This window comes from Argopecten irradians, unplaced genomic scaffold, assembly GCF_041381155.1.
Source record: "Argopecten irradians isolate NY unplaced genomic scaffold, Ai_NY scaffold_0031, whole genome shotgun sequence".
NCBI classification, from domain to species: Eukaryota; Metazoa; Mollusca; class Bivalvia; order Pectinida; family Pectinidae; genus Argopecten; species Argopecten irradians.
The window spans coordinates 34,255-57,104 of record NW_027187498.1 but is presented as its reverse complement, the minus strand read 5'-3'; the positions used below and the strand labels follow the sequence as shown (position 1 = coordinate 57,104).

Sequence of the window (22,850 nt, the reverse complement as noted above, 5' to 3'; positions counted from 1 at the left end):
TTGTACAATTTTCAGTTAGTAGCCCATAAGGATGCTACCAGTCAAATTTTGTTGAAATCCGACCAGCGGTTATGGAGAAGAAGTCGATTGTTGACGGACGGACGGACGGACGGACGACGGACGACGGACGACGGACGACGGACGACGGACGACGGACGCCGGACGCCACGGTATGGCATAAGCTCACCTTGGTCCTTCGGACCAGGTGAAAAAAAATATTAAAATATAGCATAGAATCACAAAACCCAGATAATGTTTACAATAACAAATAAACGAGAAAAGAAACTATTTTCTAAAATAAACATTTGATGTGTAGTAATTCAAATTTAGGTTAAAATTGTACAATCCTTTTAAACAATGATGAAGTGATTCCTGTGTACTTAATTGATCTGTGGTATGTCTATAACAAGATTGGAGAAACCGTCGTCATCACTATCATCAAACATAGGAGCTACAGCCAGAGGGTCAATCTTCACCCCGTTGACTTTCCGTCCCTCCACACAATCAGCCTTACGTCCTTTCTTTCCTCCCACTTCTATGGTCTCATTACCTCCTAACTGTCGTTTTCGGCGACTGTCTTTTTTGTTTAAGCTGCGTTTTCTGTCAAGGTTGGTGATAGCTTTATGAGGAATGTTTACAGCAGGAAGATTTTTTGACATTGTTTTCACAGCTTTCTTCGCCTCTATTGGTTTTGAGGTTTCACCTTTTCCGTTCTCGCGACCGCTTGCTGTAGAATGATTACTGTTCTCAGCAGTGGTCTCTGTAAGTGTTTCGTTAGCCTCGCCAGTGTCTGATTGGCTGTCTGAAACTATGGAGGAAGCACAGCTTGACGAGTTGATCTCTGTATCATCGTGGTCCAAACATAACAGTAGTCCATTTAATTCCACCAGGTTGTCCTCAGTATGGTTCTGACAAAACGAGTTGGGACATTCCTGGCACATCTTGACTGCTACTTTACCGCACGTATCACAGTGATGCCACGGACAGTACCAAATCCCTACAAAAGACAAGTAAATCAGTCAAGTTCTGCCATCTTACATATTCCTACAATAGACAAGTAAATCACTAATTTCAGCCATCTTAAATATTCTATAATCAACGTTCATGTATATCAGTTCTCTAGGCATCTTAAATATTCAATGTCAAGGTCACAAATCTTGTTAACTCTTCACTCACACCTGCTAGATGCAATATTAGGTATACTGACCTTTTTATATTGAGAAACAAGTTGCTACAATATTTCAACATATTTGATTCCTATGACTAGTACTGGGAATCAGACCTACGTTTTTCCTGAAAGTATTGCTAGAATTAGAATGCATTTACTGTGTTTGTACAACTGTAACTCTTTTCATGTATATATATATATATATATATTATAGTTGCCTTTTAATACCACTTTTATATGATACCAAACACTAGCATATAACAAACAAATGTAGAACTTTTTGAATATTGATAGTATTGAAAGTGACAAGGTTTAAATCGAATGTTTCTAATGTGCCTCTTGATTGACTGATATCAAGTTTTAGAGACAATCGTCCCAACACTACCAGTGACCTTGATTAGATCACTAAAATTAGAAGATTCCTAGGGATTCTTAAAAATTACATTTTCTCTTTTTCAAATTTTAGCTAAATTCCCCAAAATCCCAATCTACCTCTATATTTTCTTCCCAAAATGAGGTAAAAAAAATGTTTTCTTGAAAGTTTGGAAAACCACTGCAAGGAAGTACAAGAAAACTGACCATGTGGAGGTTTGTTGAGTTTGAGACATTGCAGATGATAGACTTTGGGACAATTTGGTTTGTCACACATGACAACTTCACCCCCTTCACCACACCGGAAACATTCATCCTCATGTTCTTTCTTGATATCCATCTTTATCTTCTTGGGTTTCCTTTTCTTCTTCTTGGGATCAGATGTCTCCTTTCTTTTCTCATTAGCCACAGCAGCTGCCGTCTACAATAACAACCAAGAGATAAGTATAGATAATTCAACAAAAATTCAACACAAAATCATTCATGAAATTCATCATAAAGACTTCTAGGAAAAGAAACATATTCCAGCATTCTCAAGCTTCATATGTAAGATGGATTAATCCAGCTTAAGTGGATCCTAACCAACATTATAATCAAAGTGTTCAAAAACCAAATACCCAAAAAGATACTGGCTCATGGTCTTTTTCTATCATTGCTGAAAAATCTAGAAACCAAGTGTAAATTATGTTTACCAAGTGTAAATTATGTTTACCATTAATTCCCATATTTATGATGTATGAAATATCATAATTTAATCACTTTAAAACCAAGTCATATTCATGCTGTCATGGTCATTAAAATGTTGTTTAAAACTTGTGAAGTTACTTTACCTTAACTATGCTGCCACGGTCAGTAAAATGTTTTAATCTTGTGAAGTTACTTTACCTTAACTATGCTGCCACGGTCAGTAAAATGTTGTTTTAAACTTAAATTTAAAACATTACCTTAGGTCGAACACCAAGGAATCCACTGCAATTAGGTGCTCCACAACAACAAGCAGTCTTATCATTACCCAGGCATTCCAAGTTATAGTTAAAGGTTAGCTCTGAACCTGGCAATCCAAAGAAATTCATCTGAACCATTTTGACAATCATTATTGCTCATGTTTTTTGTTTCTTGTATCCACAAAGTTAAAGAAATGTTTAAAAAAAGAAAGGAAAAGAAAATAGTTTTAAGAAATACTTGTTAACTAGAAGACCATCCAAATAGTTTTAAGAAATACTTGTTAACTAGAAGACCATCCATAGTTAAAGAAATCTTTGGTACTAGAATGACCCCAAGGTTTAAGAAATGTTTTTTTTTTTTAATAGAAGACCATCTATAGTTAAAGAAATGTTTGTTACTAGAAGGACCCCAAAGAATGTTTTGTACAAAAAGAACCAACATATTCAGAAATGTTCGGCACTGACTACTCCTACAAAGGACTCATCTTAGGAGTGTTGTAAACTAACCTGCTGATATGTCGTTCAGTGCAAAGAGACCCACACGCACATCTCCATTGACGGTCCACTTTTGTGTCTCGCAATTCGGATTACAGCAGTGATTCATGAACCGAGACAGGTTGCCTTTGGGACCGGCATCTATAATTCTACAACAAAGAGCAGATTGGTGAGTATTAGGTTAAAATAATGGCTGCCCATTCAAACTAAATTTACGATTTTTAAATTTGGTGCGTAGCTGGGCTGATGTCCAAGTTCAGTAATGAGCTGAGGGTTGCTGAACATAAATTGTTAAGCATAATGGACCCCACTGATTTCAATTTCAATGGAAACTTTTAAATAGGCATATAATTTGTGTGTGCCCTATATCCTTTCGACGGCCGGCAGGATTCGAACTTGACTCAATTTTGATAGTAGGTTATTACAAATGCCATCTATGAACTATGAAAGCAGTTTGCATCTAGATTTCGGTTTGATGCCATTTTCACGATGATAACAAACAGCACACACTACAAACAAGTAAAAACAGTCACCGGAAGTCCCCTAAAGGTCACCACGCACAGGTCATGGAAGGCAGAAACCTGCGCGTGGGACTTGTTTTTTTTTTTTTTTTTTTTTTTTTTTTTGAAATCGGTGCTATTTTCCCCTTCTTTCCCCTTTTTCCCCTTTCTCTCTATTTTCTCTTACTTTGATATCTCTTCTATCGTTTAAGACCATCTGCATGTCTGTATCTTGATAATTAAGCTCACAACGACAGGTTTCCGGGCACACACTAAAATCCGGATTTCAGACCTCAATTTTTGACTTATTTGGGCATGTTCAAAGGTGATTTGTGACGTCACTAATGCAATGACCGAATCGATATTGACATGCTATATAGGGATGAACATCTTCTTTTCAAAAAACTAGTATTTAGTTTTCAACGGTCTCAGTGGGGCTCCAGAAGGGTGCATGAAATGGGGCAAATGCATAATTACGCATAAATACGTTACGGCCGTCCAAAGGATATGCACTGTTGGTAACCATGTAGAGGTAAGTTTTGGAAAGCTGACAAATCTCTCCTCCATATGAAATATTTCACTCCACTAACCTGTTTTTATCAAGAGTTAACATGTAGAAGTTACAAATGTTGTTCTCATGAGCTGAATTGATTCTCTTCTTGACTTCCTGTTCGTCTATAAGATCCCCCACATATTCGTTAACAAACTGTCCCTGTAAACACAACAGAGTGATTATTAACAACACAATCATCCATAAACCTCAGTTATCTCCCTTGTGGGATGGTATGGATTGTGACGTCATATTTTTCTGAGAGAAATTCACGTTGTTTTCTCTGAAAAGTATGATGTAGTGCTCACAAATACATGACACCACAATCAATACCTATCCACAAGGGCAGATAACTCTGTAATATGAAATACAGATAACTGATGAGACAAAATCCTTCATTGTGTATTTAACAATAAGGTTATCACTCTTTGTCAATTTTACTTCTGCATTAAATATGAAGTAACATGTTCACTCAGAGATTTTCATTGCTATAACCAAAAGGTGTGATATTGTTAATAATAATGTCAAATGAAAAGGCTTTGACATGTCATTTGCTGTAAAATCCACACATGAAAGATAAAATATCTCTCACCTTGTGGCATCAACTTATTTACCCCTGAAATACATAATGGACTGGTAAAGACTTTGATTTAGAAGAGTCTAAATATGTCTTCAGGAGTGAATAAGTCAAAGAAGTATAGAAATATCACAGTCTCAAGTCATTATTTGTCATCATGTCTACATATTTTGTTTTGATCTACTGAAGTTAATGTCTTGTGCATACTACAAATCTGTACATGGAAATAGACAGTGATATTCATTCTCTATAATATCTATATTATGTTTTTAATATTTCTACAATATGGACACTTCACACAGAATGCACTGACAAAGATATATTACTGATCGCCATGCAGTACCTTTTTAATATCTACTAGTGTTTTCAATCCCCAGCCCCTGCCCTCTGCTGTCTTAAATGGTACGGAGTCGGGATAGGAGCGTTTCTGGAAACGTTGGTTCAGACACTTTTCTCCAGCTGGACAGACTGCAGGATGACATTCATACATCAACATTCGGTTAATGCAATCTGTTTCACTGCTACAGGGATTCTCCTGGTCTGGTCGACACTCACACCGGGGGATCTCGGACAAATCTGCCTTGTGAATCTGTACACTACCCAATGGTATATTAGTCTGTGAAGGAAGAACAGGCTTACAGTTATCTTTTAGAAATAAAACCACAAGCACTTAACAACATGACAAGAGGGTCTGCATCACTCATCTGGACATCTTAATGACTATGACTGTCAATACAGGATGCACTACAAAAATAGTTCCCTTGTTTTGGATCAGTTTCTGATCTTTACGTGGAGTCTAGATTATAGTTATCAATCCAGTGACAATTCAACAGACCAGGAATGTTCTTGTCCTTCAGTAAAGTTTGATCAGTGAAAAATGATATTGCATTTGGTGCACTGTCTCCGAATGCTTTCAGTTTTACAAGTGATTTCTATTGCTGAACACAAACCTCTATTTAATAACCACCTTGGATACAAAAGTCAGAAGCTGATTTTCACAATTTCAAGCATTTTGTGATAATACTGAGCAATAGTTCACTTTTTAAATATTACTTGCTTCAGAGTTCTTTCTATCTGTATTATTAAAACAATGTCTTTGCTGATATATTTAAAAGGGACAATTCAGTCTAAGAGAACATAAAAATTTGTACATATATCGGAAAAATTCCAGTTCTAATGAAAATTAGATCAGTCGGTTTTACTGTGATATGTCGGAAAAGCCCATGGTGATGAAATGCGTGTGAAATGTTCAAACTTGCTCGCTGTCCGCCATTACACATTGTGGTCGAACATCTTGTATGCTGAACCCTGTCCCTTGCTCTTAGAGTAATGCAACTTTTGTCTAGAACTGCTCAAATTGCTCTGCCAGTAGTATGTTTACCTTATTAGGTGAATTATCTTGCCTAAAAATCATTTTATTACCTCCTCAGTGGTTATGTAGTTCATTTGTTTAATGTGAGTGACTTTGGCTTGGGAATGGGTACAGGTACATATTGTACCTGCTTAATGGTATTGATCAACAATTTGTAATTACAACGATATCAATTACAATACTAAACAATGACGTGTAATTTGTCAATATTTTATGTTATATGTTCCGTAAGAAATATAGAACAATACATTTATGCCATATTTTGCTTCTTGATTATGTATAAGAATTAGCCTGATTGAATTGTCTCTTTAATATTAGAGGCATTTCTAGAAGCTCTTTATATCCTTAAAACTTAAAATTATATAACTCCAGCCTTACACTCAAAATCATTTCTGATAGGCAGTCTAATAAGTGATTCACTATGTACACAAGTTAAACACTGTCTGTTTCGTGCCCTACTTACTTTAATGAATCTATATGGGGCTGGTTTTCTATCGGACTTTTGCTGTTCTATCTTATCTTTGTTCTCCTTGGCCTTCTTCCACAACTGATAAGCTTCAATGGCTTCTTTTACACCTGCAATGAGAACAACAAAATTACCCAAGAATAGGAAGATACAGAAGAGGATGCCAAAGTAAGGATAAAATACCATGTGACTGGATGGACTAGGGGTAACATTGAAAGCCCCAAATTTTAATCTTATTTAGCTACATTATTAATTTCTATTTCATCTTTCTGTCATTTCTGTGATTTCTGTCATCTTGGAGTCACTTACCATTAGAGAACACCTTAGCCAGGTGCTTTCCAAGGCTCGACTCTTTACTTCCCTTGTCTCCTTCTTGGAATGAAAATACCCTGAGGAGAATGCAAGACATCCATGAAAACAGAGGTGTCTAATACATAAGTAATGCAGAATAAAGCTAATAGTTATCTTACTCAGTGGTCAATTTACAATTACTTTTCATGAGTCATTTTTATCTTTATTGTCATCAACTACAAGTACCATATCAAGGTTAACATTAATTATTTCTAGGAATTCTGTGAATCTTTGGCACACAGAAAAAATAAATGGAATACTAAGAATCCTTTTGAAAGTTTAGGTACACAGGAAAATAAATAAATTATTGCCTCGCAAGCTGTTAATATAATCTTACCTGCCCATGTGTATCCAAAAGTAGTCATGGGAACCAAAGAATCGGACAGGAAACTCGCCCACCTGGTGACTTTTCTCTTGGATATTTAAAGGCACATTATGAGGACAACAAATCTCACCGGGCCACCATCTAGAGTAGAACAGACAGACTACAAATCAGGACAAGCAGCAGATAAATTGCAGGTTTTTTCTAATCACCTGATCATAACAAGGATACAGAATTATGACACAAGTTTTACATTGTTTATTATGCAAAATGCATTTTTCAGATTTACAAAAATTTTTTTCCAAAATATTAGTTTGCCAAAAAAAAGTGTAGGTATAAGTAACTCTTCAACAGTAGGTTATAACAAAAATATTTTATAAGCAACAGAAATATTTCTTTACACGCATTGTATGTTACATGTATATTACAAACATCAAGGAGAAACTTCAACAGGAAATGAAAAATACAATATAACCATGAATCTGTTTCATGTGTGTTCATTATATACATGTTTTACAGTACATATTTTTGCGTATCTACCATTCGTAATTAGATATCTTTTGGTTTTTTTTTTTTTTTTTTAAATGTGATTATGGAAAATATTTTTCAAGTATTTTTAAACAGAGAAATGCACTCTTTTGTAGATGTAATTTAACAGTTTCCAGCATGTACCTATAGTTGCCAAGTTTCACCCAGATGATATCACCATACAGTGGTCTTTTGCCGCGAGCACAATCATGACAGTACCAACTGCCCTCAGGGGTGTGGTCCATCTTGAGGCACTCAGCATGGAAAGCAGCCGGACAGCTCTCACAGCACAGCAGTGATCCTCCTGTGGAACAGATACCCATAACATCACTGCTTAAATGGTAGCAGAAGATGCTCAAAAATGCTACAATGTAAATCTAACATCCAATAGCAAAGAGAATTTTAAGAAATATCTATATTTTAGGCTAGCTACCGTATTTTTTGCGCGTATAGTGCGCACCCGCGTATAGTGCGCATGTACGTTTTTGAGTTTCATTTTGGAAAAAAAAAATATTTACAAAAAAAAATCTCAGTTTTTGTATCTTAGATCACAACATTTTGCATTGCCTCCAAACACTTTTGAAGAACAAAATCAAACGGTTCTTATTGTTTATCAGTGCTTAAAACAACCTTCTGTTCATTAAAATTAACTGGCGAGAGGAGTTTGACACGATGATTGACACTTTGTTTACACAACGGCAGGCCTAGTTAGCTTGTGAATTGCCTGTGACACTATAATGAGGATATCAACAACGATGTTTTTACAATCAAATAATTAACCATACCTTGTGTAATTCCAAGTGGTATCAATCAAGTCTATTGTGTATCTGATAGGCATTTAGATTTATAATCATTGTCCAAGATATTAGCTGGAAAGCCGACTGAGTAGGCTAATCAACCACAGGTGGCCGCCATATTTGATTACTGACTGCACGCTTCCGTATTCTCAATTATTTCAATTAGTATTGAAATCAGGATGATATCTTACAGAACCATTTCAAAAGATAGTAATAAGAGTAAATTTTACAGTCATACCATCATTTATAGTGCCGATTGGTCAGTGTTAATGTAGGAAGGTTTTAGTTTCGTATTTAATTTGCTGGCTCTGCATGTGGGATTACACTCACTTCCGTAAACATTTGCAAGTTCAAAAGTTTTCACATGCTGGAGAAACTTATTTATAAGGTAATCTGTCTAATGTGACGAATTAATTACACACTTATACATCGTTTCAAGCTCCAGGCTATATTCATTTAGCCATTTAGATTTGGAGATACCTTACTGAATATTCACGATCGTAACATGAATCCGGTCATGAACACACGTGCTCTCAAAACGGACTTTCAAGGAATTAAGGATAAAAATTTCAAGAGATGTTTTCCTTTTATATTGAATATATGCATTGACCACTGACTTAAAGATCCAAGTATTTAATCATACAGTAAAACCCCTATAACTCGAACAGCAGGGGACCAGGTCAATAGTTCGAGGAATACGGGGTATTCAACTCATCCGAGGTTGGTCACGATCGACAATCAAAATGTCCGGTCTTAAACTATGTCAAACAATGCACGGCAATGACATTTTGATTAACGTATCCTTCTCTTTACTCAAGTGTTTAATTGATAGTAATATCAAGTTGAAAAAATATGTATAACATAAATTGAGCGTTTGAAAATGCTTACGAGAAAGCCCTAAATCAAATGCCATTCACAGCAGAGTAAGCGATCGTCATCTAGGTCAATGCACAATCCATATTGGTCAACAAGGGGTACATTTTCTATTATTTAATTATCACAAATCATTTAGCACATTTACAAAATACATACTCACAATAATGTTAATAACCAGCATATTTACAGACATAAGAAATGATATCTATAGATGTCTATTTAGTAATATAAAAGCGTAACGTTAGGCCCTATGTTACATGTGTTTACGAGTAAATTTACAAAATACAATTTACGGGAAAAGATACGGAACGCACTGATAAAATATACTCTACATGTATCTTTTGATATCGTTTACATCTTTTGAATAATAATATTGTGCTAGCCTTTCGAATGAAACCAACAAAGAAATTTAAAAAAATAAACTTTTATAATTAGGCGGAAGTCAGCAATATCTTCCGCCTCTTTTGGCATTTACAACGCGTACTTTCTATTAACACGGATCAACAACTTCCGTATTTTCGTATTTGAAATAATCAAATAAAGTTAGCATCAAACAACAACTTGCGATCGTGTAGGTAGGTAATAATGACACCGTTAATCCCTTGATTAATGACCTAAAGGCTTGACACGCCAACTGTATAAACACAAGATTGTGAGCAGTTATCCATGTCGGTCGGTGCAGTCAGGTGTGACATAGGTAAAAAATCTCAAGGGCCGAACACCTGTTCGACGAATACATGGGTAAATACTATGTATTTGATGAAACGGGGACATATTTCTGTTCGAGGAATAAGGGGTATTCGACGAATAGCTGTTCGAGCTATCCGGGGTTTTGTTACATAGATTATATAGGGAGATGGTCGGGACCGTACGACCAGTTCGACGAATAGGGGGTATTCGAGGAATCCGGGTTTGAGTTAGAGGGGTTTTACTGTAATTATTTCACGACAACGTACTGCATAGCTCGCGGGACCTGTCGGTCGGTGATCATAACCCAGGACCTGGCCATGCCTTGTACCTGCGTATAGTGCGCACCCCCAACTTTTCACTTGATAAATTATGAAAAAAAGTGCGCACTATACGCGCAAAAATACGGTAATATACTGACAAACAAACAAATGAAGCTCAAGAAATCTTTAACTAGTATACCGACAAAAGAACAAATGCAGCACAAAGAATCTTTAACTGGTATTCCGACAAAAGAACAAATGAAGCTCAAGGAAACTTATCAAAGCTTTACAGGCATTCCTTCCATGGAGATAGTGACAAAATAAAACGTCATTGATGTATACGAAAAAATATCTTAGTCCTGTAGTATTTATCTTGGACCTTCCATATTTGGCCTTGTAAGCATCCCTGTCCATTTATGTGTGCTTTCTATTTAACACTTAGTTCTGGCCCCGATTTCTCGAAACAAACTTAAGTAAAAAACTGACTTAAGTCATAAATTTTCATATAAGTTACATAAGGAGAAAAACTTAAGTTTTGACTTAAGTCTGCACTTAAGTTTCGAGAAATCGGGGCCAGATATTCATTAAAAGTAGATTGCAAATATGAATAGCATAGTTTTATTATTCAATTTCATTTGTATATTGATTTGTAGTTTACTATATATAATATTAACATTGTGAAAGGTCTAAATTTGATCCAAAAATGTGCCCCCACAAATTTTCACTCCCTAAGCACTTACTTGATAGAATACATATATATGTCGGTTTCAAGATACCAAAACAACATTTGTGAAGTACAGTAGGAGCTAGTACCTCTGTTACAGATGAAGCACCAGCTGAGGTTTACATGACTGTGGTGTCGCTGGGACGGTAGAGGCTGAAAGTGTTTACTACATAAAATGTTGTACCCTGGTAAGATCTCGCTACCTGCTGCTATACAAAACTCTCCTACATGGTATGCTGTCGGACACTGTATACACCGTAACAGTTTACCTGGATGGAAGAAAAAGAATTTTAACATACATTTAATAGTGATTTTAAAGATTTCAGTTATAAGATTTATGGCTTTCCAGTTGTGAACCTGCTGAATGATTTCAGATTTAATTGATAACTGTATTGTTTTGTTTGACTTCTTCATGTCTGGAATAACTAGGTCTGCTGACTAGGCTTCTTTTCATACTCTGCTTACTGAGTTGTCCAACAATATGATATTGTGCTACAAGGCTTTATATCAAAAGTCAATATTTTGATACACACTATGCAAGTATTTACTTTGTAGATGTCCATCGTATTAACAATTTTGAGATAAATATATTAAAATTGATAACCTTCAGATAAAGTTCATTATTAATATCAGAATATATAAATCATCTGTCTTAATCCAAGTGACTATGTCTACAAATAATATAATAAAAAGTATATAACATTAAAGGCCCACTACCTTTCCGAAACGGCTTATAATTATTAAAATGGGAATGTAAAACGAGACCGATAATTTTGAAGAGTCACAAAAATTATTAACTTACCGTTAATACTACACGTATCATCACCTTCTGAACAATTTTATTAAAATAAATAAAATGTTAATTTTCATAATGCGGGTCGTTTTATGTTTCCCGCCGTCGTCCTAAATACTGCGCGGTAGTTGACTATCGCTGCGCCAGACGGCAAAATAGCGAAATGGCTCTCCTCTGTTTTCATATATTACGGGAGAAACCATGCATATTTTTGGTGTTGTTACCTCATCTTATGCCATCGATATATATTTTTCTGATGTTATAAATGTTTTAACGAAACCTTTATGTTTTAATGCGGAAAGGTAGTGGGCCTTTAACATTTTCTGTAATATTATTCCTTTTATCTATCTGGATTTCACAATGGATACCAAGAATAATTTTGGCACCTGCCACCACATGATTTTGCAGGGATCCAAATGTGGTTTTTTCCCCCTCGTGGTTCTTTCTTTTCAATTATTTGACAACACAACAGAAACCTGTTATCAATAGATTGATGAACTTACCTCGGTTACTATTCTTGGCACTCGATGGATTATCTATAGTACATGTAGCACAACAATGTAGTGGACACACAAGTCCTTTACTTTCTGTCCGTACATTCAAACACTTATTTACACACTCTTCATGGTAAAATTTTCCACATGCAGGCACAGTACAAATTTTTGTCTCTTTATCTGCTTTCTTGCAACAGAAGCACGTATGGTTTCCTGAAATGGATCCAAAAGAATAATTTAATACTAGATACACAAGAATGCTTCATTGGCACACAAATTCGATGAAGAGAATGAAAAGGAATTTCTGTATAACAGATTAATTGAAATCATTTCCAATATAGGATGGAATAGTCAGCGAATAGCCAATCTGACTTCCTATGACAAATTTTAAAACAGTTTTCAAAAGTAAAAGCCACGGCTTCTTTGTCAATATGGAATGAAAAAGTATCTGAATAAACAAGCTTTATCAAAATTCAGAATTTGCAAATTGCTGAGTTATCTGACTTACGTCATGTGTTTCGTTACCTATACGCAAGGGAGCCAACTCTGTAATATGCAAAGATGGAATTCTCAAAAGTAAAGTGTGAGCTATGAAAGAAATCATTTCATTATTTACCTGTGGTGCACTCATCACATTTAAATACTCCAGATGGGGTCACACTTAGCCCGAGACACTCCTTATGAAAACTTCCTTGGCACTGGCCCTCACAAATAAGTAGGTCCCCGACCTTATGGCAGATCTCACACAGAGTCTCCTTCACCGCAGGGGCACGGGACGACAACTTAAATATCTCTAACTCGTACTCCTCTTCAGGTTCTTTAGGCACCACTTTGGGCACTGGTATCACAGGTTTGCTTTCCTCCTGAAACGATGATCACATATTCAGATTTGGTGTGAACATTTTTGACAGAACAGCTCTGTCGAAAAAAGAATATTTGGAGATTAATTGCAGCTTGCTGCACACTACCCTTGTTCCTTTTACAGTCAAAATATATGCTTTGGTACACAGATAAACATATAGGTATCTAATATGGCATATTCCTATTCCTATGTCATAGGTAAACTTAATTTGCGAGTCTCTCTAGAAAATGTAGAAGATAATATTAACTTCAGACCAAATCTCAGTTATTATCTCTCAAATACCTGAGTGTCTGTGTTGCTGTCTGTGTCGACGGAGGATGCTGCTGACTTCCGTCTCCGGCTGACTTTCACAGGAACAGGTGTTGCGGTCTCCTCTTGTTTAACCTCTGGCACTGTATCACTGGTTTTCTAAACAAAACCACCCATGATTCATTTTCTTTTTGCTGAATTGTTACAAATATCGCATAAGTCTATTAGAAAATGCTTTAAAGAGACTTTTTTGGAAAGGTATACCACAGATATAAATCTTCCATTTTAATTTCTATAAAGAGCTGTTTTTCGTTAATGCTTTTTTCTCAAGAGTTCATTTGGATGCAACTTTCAGGGAATAAAGTGATCATGATCTTGATATTAGTAGTATACACATGTTATATTGAAGTTGAAACATTTAATAACAACTGAAATACAACAGGTTTTATTTTCTCTCTGCAAAGCATGTGATGAAATTGTAAGAGTAGGAGATGAAATCTAGAGTAGATAGTGGTGCCTAAAACATACATATTTACATATTAACTTTTTGGCCTAAGGAATTTCCTTAAGTTACGGAATGTTGATGAAACTGGGCCTGGATACTCCCGAAGAATAAGCATTCTCCAATTCATCAACAATACCTGTCACACAGATCCTTGTCTAATACGATACATTAAAGAAGGTTTTTTATTGATTTGGCTTTTTTGAAAGATTGCGATCCACAAATATCAGGAGTAGACGAATATTCGTATCATTTTTTCGTTTAATTTTGAATATACGTTCTTTTACTCAATAATTCGTAGAATACTCGATGTGATCTCGGATACTCTTTACATGCCCCTACACCATTGTGTTATCAATTCTTGTTTCATGTGAGCTATTTCTCTGTTGCACAATATTCATTTAAAACAACATTACCATATACAACTAATTATCATAAATTACGTTCCGGCCTGCCGGCGGTTTAACCGGTTATATTTGGTGTTTGGTATACTTTTGCAATACTACCACCAAAAATTAATATGTTCGATACCGCTGGGCACTACAGTTTACCCTGTACCGTTGTGTTGCTTTTACTGACTATTCAATTATTTTCATATAGATGTTTGAGGTCATATACATTAGAAAATACCTTAGTCACTTTTATAGAACATAACCAGCAAAGTTTGTGACTTTGTTTTACTGTTAACTGGGGAATAATATGAAGCCAGGCTGAGGCTTTATCCTTTCTTTTTCATTCGCAGTTTGCCGAATGTCCGTCAAAAGTTGTTGCAATGTAAACTAACGTGTATAAAGTTCCATAGATGGATTACATTACTATTTTGAATTTGTCGTTGAATGTATAAAAATATGACTATAGGCCTAAGTTGCTGAAATATTATACAAGTTGACATTAGCTCCCTTCAACTACAAAAATTCCGGCAGTATCATATAATTCTATCTTATATCACTATTAAGGTGTCCGATGTGGAATACATCTGGCTGGCGAGTGAATGTTTGCCAGTCGTTATTTCAGGACTTCATCGGTCCGCCCTGCCATCTTTACGGAACTTCCTACACGTATCAAATACAACAATGCCCAAAGCCGATCAGCTCTTTTGAGTAGTTTTAATCAAAATGCTTTTTTTTTTTTTAAAGTATAGCGTATCTTTTGCCTGGACACAATTGTCTCCGTCAATTGTGTTAATTATATAGCGTTCACAAGAGTATTATTTGCTAGACACTAAATCATGTTCTTGTTTATTCTGTATGTATTACGTTCGGTTACGATTCCGTTCTGTAGTATAAGCTTTGCTTAACGAGCGACTCATCTATTTCTTTAACAAAATTAACCCATCACCATGCTTGCAACATTTTAGGTTACTCAACATACCCATGGGTGAAAATTCGATTGTAAAACACTATCAGTAACATAGCACCTGTATGTTATGTATGAACTGTAAGGGTGTGTTTTTATTTATGCGAACTTTATACGAAATAAACACACATATGAGTTTTTAGGTAAATAACTATATGCAAATAATTATCACAATACGTGATTTTGTGGTATCGCACAATTATATCGTGTGGTACGCTTTCTGCCGGTATCGGCACAGGCTGCCTCCTAATTTACATGCTGTTCAGAGCTGTTAGTGCAAACACTACCTTTGATGTATGAATCTGATCCTGTGAACCTGTTGACCTAGATATTCTAGCTTCTGCTTTTTTATCATCATACACCGATGTTGTTTGCAGATACGTACATCATAGCATGTATCTGTCGAGCGATTCAGGATGGCTTATTCTTTCTGCACTGTCTTTATATGAAGCTCGTGAAAATCACAATCAAAAGATCCGTCCGACACCTCGACTGTAACTCGAGCGTGTATATCAAGGGTACACCTCCACACTTGCGTGTCACCCCAAATCTCTTTCGCTTTGTACACCCCCCTGTTCTTTATACAGGATTATTCATTTCATTCCAATTCTTCACTTTTTATTCTACCTTGTTACTCTTTTCAAGAAGGATCGAGTATACCTCGCTGTATTAAATGGTCAGCTACGCATGCTATCGCTCATTTTCAATTGCCTTTGATTATACTTTCACCGACTAGTCTTATTGATTTCATAGAATCTAGGTTAAAGTGTTCGTTTTGAACCGATTCTGTCCTTCGACATCCGCAAGTGCACGCCTATTGTCCTCCCTTTATCTTGTAATATTCCCATGCCTTGGCCACACGGATCTGTTTTTCCAACCTTGTATAGATTTCTACAAGTTTTCCTTTTGTCTCACTTCTTATTACAGCAATTTTTGAACAATTCTGTCCCTTTTGTATGGCTACGCTCAATATTGTTTATCATACTTTGAATTATATCATAACTGCCGCGTGAAGAAACGAGCCATCTTATTTTCTCTTCCTCTTCTATCTCTGACCCGAAGTTTACGTGCACATGTGATACCAAGAGAACGAACGTGCTCTGAGCGAAAAAGAAAACATCGAGCGATTACTTTCATTTTTCTTTTTAACACTTTGATCACACGTCATTGTTAAAGGATCATTTAGATCTTAGATATATAAAAGAACTAATTATAATTATCAGAACACAGGTCAAGATGTTATTGTAATTCATTTTGACCTGAAAAACAGGGCTTTGACTAGAAAATGTCACCTTAAAACAACATGATTTTTTTTATGCTAACTTCAGCGTCAATTTTCTTACCTTTAATTGACATATTTGCTCTTTTTGAGATAAAAAATTGGAACATACTACTGACAAACCTTTTCATATGGAGAACTATTTTACTATGCCTACCAAGAGCTTGTCACTAAATTTAAAGAAACTAGAAATGTCTCAAAGACCTCAAATACTTTTGTTTTTTCAAATGAATTTGGGATGACATTTAACAGTCGCCTGACATTGTCGCAACACTGTTTTGATGGTGCAGACAGAATTTTTTTTTATATGAATTTAATTTTCGTGGATGCTTATGTATTACTATTGCAATTTAGTGTAGAGACCCCTGAAAGGCATGATCGTAGGTCTACCATACATGGCCTACATTGGATGCCTGGCACTTTGCCCCAGCAGAACATCACCAACTACACCATTGAAGGCCTGAGCCTTTCTTCAATTCTCTAAAGCTTCAAAGCTATATCTGAATGGGGCGTACCTCAGCGGGTTTTTCTTTCTAGGTTCTGCTTTTTTTCAGTGAACTACTCAGCAGCTGCCCTTGGTGGATGCTTTTCTCTTCTTCATCATTCAAAAGTCCAAATTTTATTCAGCGTTTTCCTGTTGCGTTTACAAAGAATGACAGTTCTTTCCTGGATGAGTTATTTTTTATAAGTACCTCCTTTTGTCTTCTGACAGTGACCGCATGTAGCTTTCTTCAGGGAGAATGTGTTGAATTAATTGCTGTTATCCCCGTACTTCTGGGTGGATACCTGTTGTTACATCTTACACTCATTGTACCTAATGTAGCAAAGACTTTTACATACCTTTTGTTATACCAATACCGAGACTATTGAGACTTCACCCAACTTGTTAATGTATTCTTCTAATCTTATCCGCGCTTTTGCTCCGGTCATGACTCCTCGGTTTTTGCGAGCTACATCCGTAGTAACCTGGAATAAAGAAGAATGAAGAAAGCTTTTCATCTGTGGTATACCCTTATTGATTCTGTTAATTTATACCAGATACTGTACAGTGTAAACCAAATCATTTTCAATGTGACTTAAAGATGCTCCACCGCTGACAGAGCATACATGATACAGGCCTCAAAGTTGAGAGAAATTTACTCGCATATGCGAGTAAATATTCCCAAAGGCGAGTTAAAATTAACAATGTATCGCCAAACGGCGAGTAAAAAATTCCTTAATATTTCCGGATTTATTTTATGTGTTCGGTTCTTTTAATAGTTACACATATCTAATCTGTGTAAGAAAAGCGCTTAAAAGCATAATCACTGCCTGCTGTAAAGCGTCTTGATGACCCTACCTCATGTATCAGTAGCAATATGGCGGCAAAAAAAAGGCCGGGGCAAATCCCCCTGACTTGTTTTGGCTTTAAAAAGTCAAAACAAACAGAGAACAATGGCAGTTTTGACTCTGGATTCATGTGAAAAAAGGGACTGAAGCCAATACATCAACAGGAAGCAAACGCTTCGACATGGCTGAACGAATGTTGTGGCCAAGACATGACGAAGGTACGATGTTCTGAAAGATGTGTAAACAGGTTATTAATTGATCAATGGCCGGCAAAACAGACTTTGTGTCCAACTACTGATTGTTACGAAAGAGACAGACGCTTGTGTGACACAGAAAGACAGTAAGACATTCATGATATTGTTATCGCTTCAAGTTCAAACGAAAGTACAGTCGGACACAACTTTCAAACAACGCAAACAATGTGTTGCAAAAAACATTGCAAGATATGCACATAAAGTTCGTCAATGCATACATGTATAGAATCGCCAAGCCACAACTAAATTCCAAGCCGCTGGTAGACATATGCATCGAAAAACGGACTCTTGGAAGCTTGTACATTACTGCCTGAGATATTAGGCCCAATTTATTCAATTTTAAATAAAATATATAATAACCCTAATCGGCGCGATATGAATTAGTAACTGAATAAATTTGAGATATATTGATAATTACTATACATTTATATATAAATTACTTTATATTACCGTATATAAAATTTAAACAGATTGAAAAATGGTTTAAAGCAAAAAGGAAGCTGAAGTACAGAGGCTGTTTAGTGTGGACATTGCAGTTGTTGAATAAAAAGAGTTTTGACCAACACAAAATTATGTTTTTCATGTTTTTAATACTTGTACATGTGTATCTGCTTGCTCAATAGTGTAAGGTGTCTCAATAAAGCTCTTAACACATCAAATCAATATATGAATCTTATAAATTTCTCTTTGACAACATTTGGCGAGTAAAGTTTAGAGGTCACTCGCCAATTGGCTAGTCATTCCCAAGTGCTACTTTGAGGCCTGTGATATTCACCATTTAAACAATGATTGGTGTTTAATCAATGTGTATTTATATGCCTAATTAACACAAAAAATGATACAAAATAATTTATTTTTCGCCTTTGGTGCATACGCAATCAGTACTTCATTCCATATGCGATATAGTGTCACAGATTTTTTTTCTTGATGCAATTAATTATTTTTCATATTTTTAACTTGAAGTAAAATTAGAAGCTGAAACTTTTCAATGGTGGTAATGGTGTAAAGTAAGTAACTTTTGTAACTGAAGAAAAATACCCAATCGTCTGTTCCTGTTTTTGATAGTGAAAAAATCCCATTTGTTAGCGGTGGAGCATCTTTAAAGGGACAATTGATGAGGCTCATTCTGTCATATAACTAAATCACAAGGCAAAATATGACATACTCAAATATTAAACAAGAAACATTGATAACTTTCATGACATTGTTAAATATTTTGATTGATACTGTTGAAATTCCAAATCGCTGATCAACACGATTAAGCAGGTACAACATGTAGGCTGTACCCATACCTAAGCCAAAGTCAAGCATGTTAAACAAATGCAATACATGACCACTGAGTAGTTGATGAAATTATTTTTAAACAAGAACATGCATCTAATAATATAAGGTAATTACACTACTAAAAAGAGAGATTTGAGTAGTTCTAGACAAATTTTTTGTTTTACTACACTTGCAAGGGCCGGGTTTCGGCATACAAGACATCCGACCACTATGTGTAATGGCAGACTGTAAGCGAGTTTGACAATTTCAAATACATTTCACTACAGAGGGCTTTTCTGGCATATCACAGTAAAAACCAACTAATCTAATTTTTATTAGAGCTGGTTCGTTTTCGATATATGTACAAATTTTAATGCTCTCTTAGACTGAATTGTCCCTTTAAATAAGCCTCATTTTGTGATAGAGTTACAAGTGATAAGGATTTGTTACTGTCCCTTAACACTACAAAACACCACACAAGACGCTTATGAGCCGGGAATAAAAAAAACATATTTTTTCAACAAATATTTGCCTTATCGAGTCAAATGAAACACAAATGCAAAGCATAATAAATTTCACAATGTCTAATCCTTGCTTTAAGAATGGAAGATTAAGAAGACATGTAAAGACAGCCCGCTTCAAAAAGTAAGATGACGAGGATAGGTCACTCTGGGTTTTGGCTGAATACTTCGCGAGCGCTTTTGTGTTTGTGCACTGTTGGGAGACAACCAATTTTTCTTTGATATTGCCGGTGCAAACTTTGATATAGCTTGTGGATGTGAGGGTTGCTGTCTTACTTTTTGAAGCGGGCCATCATTACATGAAATGTCATTTAGTTTTAATGAAAATTTATGACATTTCTTCAAAATCTGCAGGCCTTAAAACTTTACATTGGTGTTTCATTGGACATGATATTACAAGTACATGTATTTGTTGAGAAAAAATGTTTTTTTTTTTTATTCCCAGTTCATAGGCATCTCACGTGATGTTTAGTAGTGTAAAAGGACAGTGACAAATCCTTCTCACTTATAAATCCTTGGTCCTTGCTATAGGTTAAATAGAGGATTTTATGAGTGCTGAGACAATCATAAAGCGTCATTTATAATTTATGATCTCAAAACTATATGCGACATCATAATAGAGTTATTACACATGTCTTACAATATTCGTGACATGGCTGGATGGGCCAGCTATGTGATAAATAGCCTTATAGATTTTAGTTTTTTATTGAAAACAATTGTCATAATTAATATACCTGGGCTTACGTCTCCAGCTTCCTGTACACAAAGCTCCGTTTTCAAATCTGTGTCCAACTGCACCACTTTTCCAGTTCCCTCGACATGTAAAGTTGCCTTGACGTCTGGTATGCATTCATTACTCTCCCTCTTGGCGCTGGCCTTGCTTTGTGCTATCTTGGTGCTCCGTGTTAAGTTTGCAATCTGCGGTAGATGATGTCTAAAGCCAACAGTAGTGCCAGCAGACTTAGTGGAGTCAATGACAGAATCAACCAACTCCACTGGGGATTTACAGTCTCCATTAACAAGTGGCTTATCCCCAACTTTCTGAGTTGGTGATGACATGTCAACATCCATGGTCCTCTCACTGTTGTAAGATTACCTTTAAAAACAATAGATACATTTAGGCAAAGTCAACATGCATCATCTTATTATTATTGTTTATCTGTATTGATGTATTAAACTATACATTTCAAACGTCAATGTCATGTTGTTGTGAATATTGTCATTAATTTCAAAAGCAAGTCTTCCTATTGTTTGGGGGGATAATGGCAAAACATGAGTGTTCATTTCAAAACAAAAATTGTAAAATGTAAGTTTTCAATATACTCGTAGAGTCTGAGAAAAATTGCTTTGGACTTTTTCAAATACTTTGAATCTTACAGAACCTTTGAGTCCTGCACAAGTTAACAAGGTCTAACTTGCACAGTAAAATCTAATTGATGTGTATGTAGATAAACTATGATTTTATTTATTTAATAGGTGGCTAAAAGTGGGGTGGTGTCAAAGGAGACATCAGAAAGAAGTCAGTTAGGAAGAAAAGAAAAGATCCTAAATTTAGCCATGGTTTATTATCGTGTGCCATGGAGCAGCAGGTATAAATCTCATGCCCTCCATTTATGTTCAGGGTCGTTGTATAATAACATGTACATACTTCTTTTCCATACGGTATCTTCTATTAATTTATCTAAAGGGACATTTTAATCAGGAACTACATTGAAATTTCAATTTACCAGGAAAATAAACCTCTTCTAAATATAAATTGGTGTAGCTGTTATCACTACCATGATAAGTTCATATGATGCGAAAAATTTGAAGCTTTCTCTCCACCATTACATATTGGGGGGCTACATTGTAGGCTGAACCCGAATCTGCCCAGTGGAGTAAAGTTATGTCTGTCTAAAACTACTGTATTTTACCTTTTTAGATGTATGATGTGTGAAAAGTACTTTTTGTTAGCAAAAGAGACAATTAACAACTCACATGTAGCTATTTGTTGTATATATGCGAAATATGCGAACCTTACAGGAATCTGGCTCTGTTATAACGTACACATCCAACCTACTTCCATCGTATAGCTATATGATCTGGAATTTCAATGCTATTATCAAGATTCTTAGTAATAATGTGGAATTTGTCAATATTCTGTCTTGCATTTCATAAGGAAAATTTGCTTCATGGGTAGGTGAAAATAGGAGATTTCAGAAAAGATGGCGTGACGTCACACAAAGTTTACATCCGGGTCCTCAAAGGTACAAACACAGTATGTCGACTTATAAAAACAATAACAGTTACGTACATCCATGCTACACAATCGATACTGTGGCAAAAGTATTCACTTTCATAATTGCAAATTCTGATTTTAAAATGGTTTCTTATTGTTTAAGAGGTTACAGACATTTATATTTTTTTTATTTACAATTGTTTGTTGCTAAATATATTTCTGCAGATTTAGTGTTGAAGCCAGCTTGCGAAGCAGTGCCGGGTCGACACATCACACTACCCGTTTTTTGTTCACACGTAGACATCCATGTTGTGAAAAAGTTATGAATAGATAATTGATTGTATTGTGTCATGTTTCTGTTGTACATGAAAACGCTGTGCACAACACTATCTAACATAACGAAATGTGGACCATATCTGGCCAGACCACGGCCCCGCCCGCTCGTGTATGGCTTCGTCGCTAGTAGATCACCGCAGGCCACAGCATTGTTGGGGAAATAAATCATTAATAATTACCAACACTATTATCTCAATAAGGACTTGTTTAAGATATATATATTTTGTTATTTAATATGCACATGTTGTTTTAATGGAATGCTCTTGTATCGTAACAAAATTACGAATAGTAATATAGGTGTCGATGCTCTTGTATCGTAACAAAATTACGAATAGTAATATAGGTGTCGCACGTACACGTATGTTATGTAAGGCTGCCAATCTCAAAAAATAAAAAGGTGAA

General features: G+C 35.7%; 1 protein-coding gene across 1 annotated transcript; it reads right to left on the bottom strand.

Annotated features, from left to right (window-relative positions):
• Nucleotides 1-214: 214 nt before the first annotated feature.
• Nucleotides 215-20,965, bottom strand: LOC138311482 (histone-lysine N-methyltransferase NSD2-like). Its single transcript, XM_069252814.1, has 16 exons — nucleotides 20,639-20,965; nucleotides 17,386-17,493; nucleotides 13,424-13,549; nucleotides 12,896-13,142; nucleotides 12,289-12,492; nucleotides 11,082-11,261; nucleotides 7,790-7,949; nucleotides 7,133-7,261; nucleotides 6,754-6,833; nucleotides 6,442-6,554; nucleotides 4,950-5,222; nucleotides 4,070-4,191; nucleotides 2,992-3,128; nucleotides 2,485-2,591; nucleotides 1,748-1,961; nucleotides 215-997 (listed from the first exon to the last, which is right to left on the bottom strand). Exons 1-16 carry the CDS (start codon nucleotides 20,963-20,965, stop codon nucleotides 381-383), a joined length of 3,144 nt encoding a protein of 1,047 aa, XP_069108915.1. The 3' UTR covers nucleotides 215-380.
• Between the last annotated feature and the right edge of the window lie 1,885 nt (nucleotides 20,966-22,850).